General features: G+C 43.2%; 1 protein-coding gene across 3 annotated transcripts in view; it reads right to left on the bottom strand.

Moving 5' to 3' along the window:
* Positions 1-11,919, bottom strand: part of LOC147605654 (uncharacterized) — a 32,342-nt gene extending 20,423 nt beyond the window's left edge. For 2 of the 3 annotated variants that reach the window (XM_086793564.1, XM_086793565.1), the window contains exons 1-3: positions 11,322-11,910; positions 10,343-11,103; positions 9,984-10,223 (exon numbers count right to left, since the gene is read on the bottom strand). In XM_086793564.1, coding sequence (XP_086649690.1) covers positions 9,984-10,223; positions 10,343-11,080 — 978 coding nt within the window. In that variant the 5' untranslated portion in view covers positions 11,081-11,103; positions 11,322-11,910. Of the gene's footprint in view, positions 1-9,983; positions 10,224-10,342; positions 11,104-11,321 lie in introns of all 3 variants that reach the window. The other variant, XM_086793562.1, reaches the window with a different exon arrangement.
* Between the last annotated feature and the right edge of the window lie 1,384 nt (positions 11,920-13,303).

The following is a 13,303-nucleotide window of genomic DNA, read 5'->3' on the forward strand; positions in this document are numbered from 1 at the left end:
CTATTGTTGGCCAAGATGACAATTAAAATCATGAATCATATAATGAGATTAGTTTATGTTGTGTGTCGCACTTTCAAGGCCAACAATCTGCATTTATCCCCGCCTTGTAGGATGCCTCGAACAGGTGATTCTCTTTGGAACAATGTCACCTTTGAGTCTAGATATGGTGGCTCGGGCTCCGGAAAGTGGAAATGCAACTTTTGTGCTGATAAGCACCATGGCAGTGTCACCAAGCTGAAGGCACATTTGTCACAAACAAAGGGTTTTGGCATCGGGCCATGTAAGCATGTGCCACAAGAAATCTATGATAGTGTCGCGTGCACAGTGTGTATCTACCATGTGCTACACGCACGCAAGACTAGTTTCGAGGCTTGGGGAAGCTTGGAACTAGGCAGGCTGATTGACGAGCTGAGTTAGGGAAATACTAACGGGCGGGCACCTAAGTATGGACGGGCGGGCGTCCAAGTGTGGAAGCCCGATGACCGGCCAAGAGCTTATAAAAGGGTGGCCAAGGTTAATTATTGGGATATAGAGAGTCTCGCGAGTTTGTGAGAGCTCTATGGTCTTGGAGCCTGGATCTAGTGCAGACGTGCACCTGCTTTACGCAGTCGAGGCCGACAGCGATCTCGAGGTCCGCGAGGGCAGCTTCGTGGCGGTATGGGACGTCACGAGGAGGAGATTGGTCGGTACGTCATCCTAGTTAGCTCAGCTCGTGGCTCGGTGGGGACAGCCAAGTCTGTGGGCTTGCCCACGGCTGTCATGGTTGGGTGGTGAGTCAAGGACCCCTTGTTGTTTGTTTGTTCGTTTGTTTGCAGGTTTCGAGTCTCGAACCAAGAACGATCACGACGAGATCCGTGGGGATTTGACAGTGGTATCAGAGCATACCTCGTGAACGAGTAAGTCGATAGGTAGAGAAGGTGAGGTCGAAGAAAGGTATGTGTTAAAAAGCTTGCTGTTTTTTCTGTGCATACTGCTGTTTTCAGAATAGTATGTGTTTTTTCTTCATCAAAGAAACCCATGTTGATGGGAGGTGGTAGTTTAGGAAGGGTTGATTGCTTTGCACGAAGTAGGGAAGTTGTTTGTGCAGTCGCATGAACTGCAGGGAGAGAAACAGAAAAAGCACGTTGCACGTTGCTTTTCATTGAACACGAGAGAGAGAGAGAGAGAGAGAGAGAGAGAGAGAGAGAGAGAGAAGCGGTTGTGGCATGCTGGTCGAACGCTGGTGAGCAGGCGATTGGTAGTCGAGTCTGTGCAGGCAATAAAACTGGCAGCCAGCTCAGCGTGCAAGGGCAGCCCTGCTGGCAGGCGTCTAAGGCTCTATTTGCAGGCGGCCAGGCCTGCGTAGCCAGGCAGCCAGGCGAATAGGCTTACGTAGCTAGGCCTACGCAGGCGGCCCAGGCCAGGCCAGGCCGACGCCCAAGCCAGGCAAGGCAAGGCAAGGCAAGGTAGCCACCCAAGCCCACGCAGTCTAGTGGCAAGACCTACGTGAGGCTGGCGCAGATGCTGGAAAGCAAGCTGGCAGCAAAGATGGCGATCACTGCACATGTGACGCCTGCAACCAGCCGACGGCACTAATCCAGGAGGAAAGAAAAAAAGAAGGCAAGGAAAGCACGTTTTTTTTTCAGAGCTTTCGTTTTTTTTGGGAGTTAAAATTTTTTTTAAGTTTTAAAAGACCCATCCTCCAAGGTTTCAAAGGTGTTTTATTTTTATATTTTTTTTTTAAATAAAAAAACACAAAAGCAAAGCAAAAGCTAAGCCTAGCTTTTGGAGATTTTTAGCTTTTGGGGCTATCTTTATAAACCCCTTAAGTGGGCTTCTTGCCACACATCTCTAAAAGTTTTCAAGCTCTCAAGCTCTCAAGTTCACTCGCACTTTTATTGTGCAAAGATCGAATTTTCTCTCCGCGTACCCTCTTCACGATGGTGACCCAAGAATCGGAGTTGGAGCCCCTCGTGGAATGCGAAGGCTTGTCGGCTACGGAAGGTACCGTTCCCGATCTTTTTGACGATTTTGTGTCAAAATCAGATTTCCAAGAGTTCAAAGTAGCTCTCGAAGCTTCTTCATCGGAACGTCAGGCACAAATCGCAGCTCAGATGCAAGCTTTGCAGAACTCCATCGCTCTCTTGACCACTACCCTCTCTACTTTCTCGGGTATGGATACCTTGGCTTCAGCTTTAGGCCCCAACATTACTCCGGAACCGTTCGGGGGCGAGCAAAAGCAGCACACCAAGGAGATCGTGGACACGTGGCTACACAAGTGGCAAGTTCACTTTCAGTTTCATCCATATGATGATGGAAAGAAGATCCAGTTAGCAGCAGGTTTCCTGTCCGGCAAAGCTTTGCTTTGGTGGAAGGAACTCAACCCTAAGCCAACGACTTGGGCACAATTCGAAGACTTCTTCAAGAAGGAATTCCTCAAGAAAGAGGATGATTATGATGTTGTTGCCCGGTTTTCAGCTTTGACCATGACCTCGCAGCACCTCACTTATGAGGTCTACCTCCAGACGTTTCGTGACTTGCAGATGAAAGCTACAAAGATGGATCCCACTACTCTTTTGGGGTTTTTCGTAGCTGGTTTACCAGACTCGTACCGTTTACAGGTTAAAAATAACAAATGTAAAACATTGGACGAGGCCATTCATTCAGCTCGTATCTATGATGATACGATGGTCTCTTCCAAGTCGAAACCCGTTACCAAGCAGGGGAACAAGCATAAAAGAAAGTTCTCCGCACCTATGGCTAACACGACAAAAGAGAAGTCTTCGGACCAACCTTCGAAGAGTTCAAGTTCGACACCAGCGAAGAAGAAACGACTCCTTAGGGCTTTAAAGCTCAAGAAGAAAGGACGTTGTTTTATCTGCGAAGAAAAAGGACACATGCGTAACGAGTGCCCAAAGCAAAAGGGTACCAAGACGAACGCTGGACCCAAGCCAAAGGCAGCTAATCAGTTGTCTTTGACAGGTACGTCAATAACTGTACTTTCTCGCTCTAGTACTTGTTCTGATTGTCTGTTCAATTCTAAAGTATTTGGCTTGCATGATCTTCTCCGAGTTTATGGAGAAGTGAATGGCCATAAAATTCACATTCTTTTAGACCATGGCACTTCGCATAACTTTGTTAACTACAAACTTGTGCAAAAATTGAGTCTTGATACGACACTCAACGACCATACCTATGTGGATGGAAGCTATAATGTGTGCAGCTCATGTGTTGAACAGGTGTCCAACAAAAGCTTTGAAAACCATAACACCATTTGAGGCTTGGTATAGCCGAAAGCCAACAGTGGATTATATGCGTACATTTGGGTGTTTGGCATATGCACATGTGCCAGAACAACTCCGAACAAAGCTAGATGACAAAGCAATTAAATGCATTTTTGTGGGCTACAGCAATGAGAGCAAAGGATACCATCTTTATAATCCAACTACACGGAGGATTTTTGTCAGTAGAGATGTGGTATTTGCTGAAAATTCAGAACAGCCCATGGTCAGCTTGTATAAAAGCAATGATACAGGCTTACAGGACATGTTTGATGGACAAGAATGAGAATTGGTTGCAAGCTATGCAAGCTGAAATTTCTTCTATCATGAAGAATAATACATGGGATCTTGTGGAATTGCCTAAAGGCAAGCATGTAATTGGAACAAAGTGGGTGTACAAAGTCAAAAGAAAGTCTGATGGTACTATTGACAGGTACAAAGCAAGACTTGTGGCAAAAGGCTACTCCCAGAAAAAGGGAATAGATTATGAAGAGACTTTTGCTCCTACTTCGAGAATGACCACAATAAGATCTGTGATTGCATTGGCTGCCCATAAAGGATGGAAAGTGCATCAATTGGATATCAAAACTACATTCTTAAATGGGGATTTACAGGAGGAAGTATATGTAAATCAGCCCATTGGTTTTGTAGTTCCTGGTGAGGAACATAAAGTATGCAGGTTGCACAAAGCATTGTATGGGTTAAAGCAAGCTCCAAGAGCTTGGTATGATAAGATACATGCTCATCTCACCAGCCAAGGTTCTGAGAATAGTCCAGCTGAAAGCACATTGTATGTGAAGAAAACCGATGTCGATATTCTCATAGTCATCTTGTATGTAGATGACATGCTCATTACAGGTACAAGCAAAGCACAAATTTCAGATTTCAAAGCTGATTTGAAAGCTGAATTTGATATGTCAGATTTGGGGCCTTTACACTACTATCTCGGCATACAGTTTATGCTACAGATGATGGCATTGTTATGCAGCAAACTAAGTACATAAAAAGTTTGCTAAAAAGGTTTCACATGGATGAATGTAAGCCCATTTCTACTCCGGTAGAACCAGGTGTACGGCTTACTATGCATGATATTGGAGAGCCTTTTGAGGCCGGCATTTACAGCCAGGCAGTGGGATGCCTCATTTACTTGTGTAACACGAGGCCAGACATATCTTTTGGGGTGTCTTTGTTGAGCAAATTCATGCACAGCCCAGGCACAGAGCATTGGCAAGCAGTCAAACACATCTTTCGTTATCTTAAGGGTACCCTAGATCTTGGTTTGTTCTATCCCAGGGGGGGGCAGCTTGCAGCTTTATGCATACAGTGATTCAGATTGGGCTGGTGATTATGATACCAAACAATCCACCAGTGGGAATTGTTTTTTTCTTGGCAGTTCATGCATATCTTGGTTGAGTAAAAAGCAACCCACTGTTGCTACATCTACTTGTGAGGCTGAGTACAGGGCAGTCTTTACAGCTCCAGTTGATTGTGTATGGTTGAGGAGACTATTGGCTGATCTTCGTGAGTGTCAGCAGACACCCACCACCATTCTCACTGATAGCCAGAGTGCTATGGCCGTGGCACGAAATCCAGTATTTCATGCACGTACCAAGCACATAGAGATTCATCATCACTATGTCAGAGAGAGGCTACATGCAGGGGAGATCAGTTTATCTTATTGCCCTACACAGGATAATGTTGCAGATCTATTCACAAAGGCTTTACCTCGAGAAAAGTTTGAAGCTTTCCGCAAAGCTTTGGGCTTACTCTCATACAGAGAGTAATCTGCTACCTTGTACAGGTTCACACTTCCACTACAGGGGGAATTTGTAGGCATATGCTCACTTATGGTAGTGCTATGTGTGAACAGGGCTTAACCAAGGGCACTTTTTCCCATGTGGTTTTTCCCCTTGGACATCAAGTGTGAAAGGACACTCTAACATATAATATTTTGTACTTCTATATTATATGGATGTGGCACACATGCAAGGGTTGACTTGCATTTTATGGATACCACACTTTTGGCTCTCTCTCTCTCTCTCTCTCTCTCTCTCTCTCTCTCTCTCTCTCATTTCTGTGTGTCAACTTCTCTACCCTGCACCTAACCCTAATGTGCAGGTTTGTGTGTGTGAGTGTGTGAGTCCAACACCCAACAGGAAAGCTCGTTGGACAGAGTTAATGCAAGATTTTGATTTTGAGATCCGTTATCGGAAAGGGTCCATGAATAGTATTGCAGATGCGCTTAGTCGGATTAGAGAGGTGAATACTTTGTCGTTCACCGAGATTTCTACTAACTTATTTCAATCATTGAGAGGGCTTTGCAAGACTGATAGTTATTTTGGTCCATTTTGGCAGAAGATCCAAGACGGGAGCTCATTGATTGACCAAGACTCGATGACTGAGCAGTCTACCATTCAGGCTGCAGGAGGCCAGTTTATGATTCGGAATGGTTTACTGTTCCGTAATGACAAAATTTGTGTACCACAGATTGTTGTATGCAGTGCAACTCATTTGACAGCTCATTTGACATTTATATAGCATACATGTTTGCATTTCAATTGTTTTTTGTGCATCTTTGTGTACCAGTGTTGCTAAATTATGAATGATTTATAATATGTGTTTTTTTTATATACACTTTTTTAAAAAAAAGTAAACGTACTTAAAGTACTCATCCCGATGCGTAATTTACATACTCGTACGCATGCAATACCGCACCATACCTAAAGTACTCAACCACTATAGCTTGGACCGACGCTGCTCTACTGTGAATTCTCACACTACTCCCAGAGCCCAGAGCCTGGTTTTGGAAAGATAGGTCAAGTGGCATGATTCCCAGATCTATGCCAAGTACATAATCAAGTGGTGATCCTTGGGTCAAGTGGTACAATTCCCGGACCCTAAGGTCAAGTGTACGATTCTCGGACCATGATAGACAAGCTTGTCGATTGGACTCTCGAAGAGATCACGTTTGTGATACAAGAGTAGGACACTTGGACCAACTAGCCATTGTGTATGTAGGACAAGAAAGGGTATGTCTTGGATACTAGGACACTAGTTCAAAATGGGACTTGGTTGTGCATGCAAGACTTTGCTCTTCACTTACTACTTGTTGGACTAAGTGCAGCTGGTAGAGTCGTGGAGGCTTTTGGTAGAATCATATTTATTGTTCATTGTTTCCCTACACTGATTAGGCATATTGACTCCAGAAGAGGAGAATGTTGCATTTCTCATTAGCTTTGGATGGCTATGGATACTCATATTAGTGTCATAGTATGTTTGTGTATAGGCTATTAAGCCAGGTTCTTTGTGTGAAAAGCTATTAAGCCTAAATATGTGTGTGCATGTGTGAACATCCTCTAGCAAAGGAGTAAACACTCACTTATGTGTGTGAACCACTGCTTAGATGGGGTATAAATAATATCTAGATATTTGTGTGTGATGTGACATAAGCATTGATGTCGAGAGGAGAACCTTTGTACTTATTAAAGGTACATGTACTTCATTGAAAATTAATCAAGCAAATATCACATCATTCTTGAGTTGTGTACTTCTCACTTGCTCTCTAGCTCTCTCTCTCTTTCTCTACCCTATCTGAACCCCAGGTTGATGTAGGAGCCTGATCAAGAGAAGTGACACTGGACAGAGCCACATAGCTATGCAGAGGTCGACGACCTCGACCCGGAACCCCCGACCATGCCCGCGCACCATAGGAGGATCAAGGCCCTTATTTTACATCATCACAGGACTCCCTCACACTGACTCAATTTTACCACTCTGAGTGCCATGCTCGCAACACCCCATAGGATGATATGCGAGCCTATGCTCTTTGTACATGGATCAACTCTAGCAATTTAGCTTTGTCATTTTCTTTCATTTCATTTTAGTACCCATGATGATGTATTAAATGGACATGACGTAATCCTTTTGGTCTCATAGATCATTTTGGCCTTTTGTAGACGTTAATATAACGTTCTTGCTTTCTTCTCTCTCTCTATCACTCTTGGCTCCAACACCATAGCCATGGATGTCATCTTCTATCATCTGTGACATGTTTGTTACTCGAGTCTTGATGCAATAGTCACGCACTTCCTTGGGCAGCCCACAACAATACTTCTCCACCTGCTCAGACAAAGGCACCGCACGGTAAGAAGTAACTGGGAGTAAAGCTTCCCAAAACTTCTTGTTGTAATCTTCAAGATTTTCACACTTTGATGCATCCAACTCGTGCCATGCTGTCATTACATCCACCTCAAAAGTAGATGTGAGCCATACGGAAGAGAACACCTGTTTAAATTGTACCCAAGTAGATGGTGCTATGCCCTGCAAAAGAAGAGTAGACCACCACTGCAATGCATTGCCTTTGAGAAAAGTCGTAGCTTTTCTCACCTTAGAGGACTCCGTGTAATTACCACGCACTCGCAGCCATCATTGCTATGCATACAAACTATACGCTGCTGAAGCCTCTTCCCAACAGTCTATTTGCACATCCTCAAGCCACGCCAACTATACCACTCGCCTTGCTACGGCGTAGCCCAATTGTACTCCCCATTGCCATCAACTGGCTACGCTTAGTAACTCCCTCACACGTGTACCCACTTACGACTGTGAAGCAGCTCGCCATCAACTGTGCGCAACTCTCTATAACAGCCTGGCACTTGTGAAGAAACTCACAAGCTATGCAGCTTACATCTCTCCTCAACTGTGCAAACAACCCAGCAATGGCCGACTCCAATTAAAACAAACAAAATATTATATTCAACAGCAATACTTGCATCTGTCAGAAGGTACATAAAAAACAAATTTGGGCCTTTTTCCAATTCCTACAAAATACCGGTTGATCAAAGCCTTAATCTCAACTCCCCCAACATTTTTCAAAATTGAGGGCATATATCAAGCATTGGAGAGTTGCTACAACCTCCTATAGCGTACCCTAATTTTTCTGAAGCATAACATAAAAAAAATTGTTCTATGTAATGATTCAACCTCTAAGCCACCAAATGAGTAAGCCAAGTTGTTATCAAGGGGTGGTGATAATCAATGTGGTGCCACAAAGCACAAATGTGTGTTGTCACGTGTATGTCAAATGTTTGTGTGTTTGTTCAAGGGCTTTTCAAAGTCCAAGTCATGTGTTGTTCTGTGTTTTGTTTTCTGTTGTGAACCGTGACCTGAAGGCTAATGCTATGTGTACTCTATCCGTGGGATTTCATAACTAGCATGAGAAACTGGAGCCATAAGCCTAGATTTATCCTTGACACAGTATGAGATAATCACTTGAAGGGGAGATTGTTGGGAATCAAGAACTTACTTGTGTGAACGCACTCATATAAGTGTGGTAGTGTGAGATAATCACTTGAGGGGTGGATTGTTGGGAATCAAGGTCTTACTTGTGTGAACCCACTCATATAAGTGTGGCAGTATGTTTGTGTGTAAGGGTATTAAGCCTGGTTCTAAGTGTGAAAGGCTATTAAGCCTGAATATGTGTGTGTGTGTGTGTGTGAACAACCTCCAACAAAGGAGTAAACACCCACTTGTGTTTGTGTGTGAACCACCTCTTAAAGGGAGTAAAAATAATATCTAGATATTTGTGTGTGATGTATCAAATGCAAGGATGGAGCTAGTAAACCAACCCCAACCTCTGTCCCGAGCAATTAGAGAGATCACATACGCCCAAGTGATCGGTGGTGAGGCTAGTATGTTTGCTACTTTTGGGCCAGGGCAGATTGTGATATGAAAGAAAGTTGGTTGGTTAATTATTTTGTTTCTTAACCAACTTAATTTTGTTGTTTTTTGTGGCATGTCCAAGAGCTGCAAGGCTGTCCATCCAGGTAAAGGGTCATATTAATTAGCATAGCAAAGAGCCAACGTCCACGTGGCTGCCGTGTTCAAGTTGTAAAATAATACAACGTATAACAGAAGTACAAGTTGTAGGGGTTGACTAGTCATGGCAAGGTTAGATTTGGTTTGAGGCTGTTAAATTTGGGGGTGTCCAAATTTGTTTGTGTAAGTTGCTTTTTCTAGTGACATGGGCTTATATAGGAGTGTGCATGCTATATTAGGCTGAGAGCACAACTTTTCCGCTCTAAAATCATGGGGTTTAAAGCGTGTTCTCTTTAGAGCAGCCAATCAAAAGCAAAGGGGCACCCTCCTATGCCTGCAAATTTTGGGCCAATCTAAGCTTTCAAAGCATCTACTCGCTTGCAGCCATTGTTTTGCTTCACACCCATCCAATCCACCATCGCCTTAACTTGCTTTTCCTTTATTATTTTCCCCATGCCTTGCAAGAGATTGACAAGGCGGCTATTTGTGGCATTGTTGAGTTTGTTTTCGAGTTGAATTAGGGCAGATCACCATGAATCCTAACAAAAAACTTCTGGAGCCACAAGTGATTCCTGTAGATACTGGCAACCACAAAAGGCAAGAACAGTGAAACCCAAGAGAGGAGATCTAGGAACCAAATCACTATTGATACAATTAAAACAACTGAAATGACTGAGATCAGCAACATTACTAGTAATGAACAGCATGTCTTCAAGAAAATAAAAAAGGCCTCTATCTGTCCCTATTTGCCAAAAAGCACTAGTTTCCATACATTGTCAATCTGATAAGTCTCTACCTTCATATTAGATGGCAACCTCTCAGTGACTTCTTAAGAAGACAGCACACAAACACTTCTAAATAACATAGTACTATTAAGCATGAATGACAAAAAGCTAGAGACATTACCTTTCGGTCAAATCCGTACCAGAGTAAATGCTGCTTGGAAAGATGGATGGGCAAAAGGAGGGTGGTGTCACGTACAAACAAAATAGGACCTATTTGGAGTAAAAATAGTGGAGAAGGTCCATTAGCTGAGTTATTCCCACCATGAGAGGCCTCTGCACGCCATAAATCTCCTCGGGCTGTGACTGAGCTTTCCACCTCCTGTGTCCTGCTGTCATATGTGGTAATGACATTGACGCTTCCCTGTTATCACCACCTTTCAGAGTCAACTCTAAACCGAGGCACATACGACAATCACCAGCTTAAATGCTCATGAAATAGGTAGAAAGCCAATCGAAGCCATAGGAATGTCCATGGGCTACCTGTCTATGTGCTTCCCGTTTGGTAAACAAGGCAAGGATTTCTTCATTAGAAACATCTTGAATCTCGCTTATATCCTGAGACATTCGTGACTCATCAGCTCCCCTGTGCCTGCCATTGCTAGAACGCTTCCAGGTTGCAACCCTTCCCTTGTTCACAGATGTACCAGTGTCATCAGCTTCTCTCCAATCCATGTGGTCCCCTTGATATTCCAAAGTTACATTAGCAGTAGGTTGATAAGACTGAGGGATTGTCCTGGGCTCAGCTTCCCCTTGAACTGGCGAAGTGAAATGCTTTGTAAACTGGCTAACAAAGCCACCAACACAAGCAGCCCCAGCTTGGCCTAAACGCTGCCCAAGCTCATGAATACCTGTGGTTCCCTGGCTTATAGAAACCCTATGATCATCAGAAGCTCCATCTTCAGCAAGAAGCTCTGTACTTCGCCTTTTCCCATTTAATTGAACCCTGTTAAAGGGAGCTCGGGCTTTTGTTGGCCTCGGCTTGACTATCCATGGCCAGTGCCAAGGAGAGCTTGGCAGATCGCAGCATTGTACATCTGACACTGGCACAGTGAAGGGTGAAACCCGTTGGCCTGCTGATTGCAAAGGGACACCAGATGACCTGAGATGGCTCTGCAGCATACACCCTAATCCCTGTGCAAGGGAGCGGAACTGGTCTGCAATGTTTTGCCCTTGCCTTTGAACGCCTTCCCATCCTTCTAAAGCTTGTTCAACTGACATGATCACGAAAAGTCGACAGCACACTAGTCCAAGAAAAGAGAACGCAGGCAGTTTAGGATTTTTCTTGAAAACAAATAGGTTTCTAGATTGGCATGCAAGGAAAAAACATAAAAGCGTCAAAATGAAGCAGATTACGATAATCTCCAGGGGAGAGAGCTAGGGTTAGGGTTAAGAGTTTCAGACTCAGTTGAAATGAACTACAGTTTGAATTAGGGTTTGTCTAGAAAGCTTATGTTCTTACCTTGTTGATGCGAACTCTCGATTTACAAAGCAGAACTAATCCCACACCATGATCCGCAGCGGCTTCACTGATCCACATAAAAAAGAACGCTGTACTATTGCTAAGGGAATCAAAGGTATGACAGATGATGATAGATGTTCATTAATTAATGCCTTGGGTAACTTTTTTGCACAATCTTGCAACTACCTTCCTGATCCCTCCTCTGTCTGCCCTTGCGAGTGCCCTCGTCGGGTCCCCCTTCTTCATATCTCTCCCCTCCTCCCCCTTGGGTGACATCGAGCATCACACCATTGAGTATCAAAGTGCTCGAAACACAGACACCCGCCCTGTAAACTGCCACATTGAGAGAGGCAAAAAGATATCTGCCTATGCTACACAAGGAGAGCCAAAGATAGATACACGAGAGAGGCAAAGAGATCACTTTGTGCAGGAATGAGAGAGAGGGGGGATCGGAGAGGAGAGGAAAATAGAGAGGTGGTCTTGTCTGCGAGAGAGGCAATAGTAGGGTTTGTGAGAGAGCGTATCACTCAGTAGCATGGAAAACCTTAAACTAGCAGCAAGGCCTTCGTTTAAATAATGTGCGTAACCTACTCTCTCCGAAAAGTATGGCCATTGTTTAAATAATGCCCCTCATAAAACCGTGAGGAATATGTGTCAATTGACACGACACGTACATTAACAATTTGACACATTTAAGTCTAGTGAATTTTACCATTAATTAGTGCCCACAACCAATTAATGATAAAAGTCTAAAATCACAAACTTTAACGAACGCTCTCTCTCATCAATTCAAAGTAATTTAAAAAAATATTTGCGGCGTGATCGTCCAAAAGCAGTCACAAATGTTAGCGAACGCTCTCTCTCCATCAATTCAAAGTAATTTAAAAAATATTTGCAACGTGATCATCCAAATCGCAGACATCGTCTCTCTCTCTCTCTCTCTCCATCCTCCTCGTGTCCGCCTTTCGGAGAGAGAAAAACGCGCCTCCTCATGTCTGCCTCCTCGCGCCTCCACCACCTGCTCGTGTCTAGAGAGAGAAAGATGACAGAGAGGCAGGCTTTTATAGCCTCCATCTGAACTCTCTAGAGTCTAGAGAGAAATCCTCACCGCCTTCACCAAGGTTCCTCTTACGCAAGAAAAATAAACCTTATAATACCACCCCCTAAGGTTCCTCTTGCACAACTAATTAATTAATGCAAAATAGAATTTTGGTAACCATTATAATATTATCTTCATGTCCTTTGTCATATGAATGAATGAATGTTAAATAACTCGATGCTAAATTATTCCTTTAATGATTTAGTGAAGCAAAAACTCCTTCAATGATTCAGCAAAACAAAAAAATTGATCAGTGTGGCACCAAAATGCTCTTTTTGTGGTTTTAAAAAAACAGTGAATCTTTTTTTTTGGGATCAATAGTTATCATAATTTTTAAAAAAAACTGTGAATCTTATCATAATTTAAAAAATGTATGAATCTTTTTTTGGACCAATAATTATATATATATATATATATATATATATATATATAACAAAAAGTTCATTACATCAAAATAAAGCCCCGTGGGTGTCACCTACTTATCTTTGCATCCCACAACTCTATTCCCCATTGTTTAACAAATAACATAATAGATTTCATCTATCATCCTCATTAACAAGAGAGGATTGCTCCCAAGACACTTTGTAGTCCAGCAATATACAAGCCTCCATTAACGCTTTTGTGGTACACCCTCTAGGGGTCTGCTTTTCCAACACCTCCCCCTTACCTGACCAAATCTTGATAGTGGGTCTTGTCCCCACTGGAAGGCCACAAAAGTATGTCTTATCTGCTTCTCTTTCAAATACCATCTATGAAGGCCACAAAAGTATGTCTTATCTGCTTCTCTTTCAAATACCATCTTTTAATCTTGGGTCCAAACCTCAGTTATTTGGGCTTCACATCCAAAGAAACCTGCAATCATTATAACTTCAAATTAGGTTTC

Source organism: Cibotium barometz, chromosome 59, assembly GCF_041138505.1.
Source record: "Cibotium barometz isolate CiBa-2024 chromosome 59, ASM4113850v1, whole genome shotgun sequence".
NCBI classification, from domain to species: domain Eukaryota; kingdom Viridiplantae; phylum Streptophyta; class Polypodiopsida; order Cyatheales; family Cibotiaceae; genus Cibotium; species Cibotium barometz.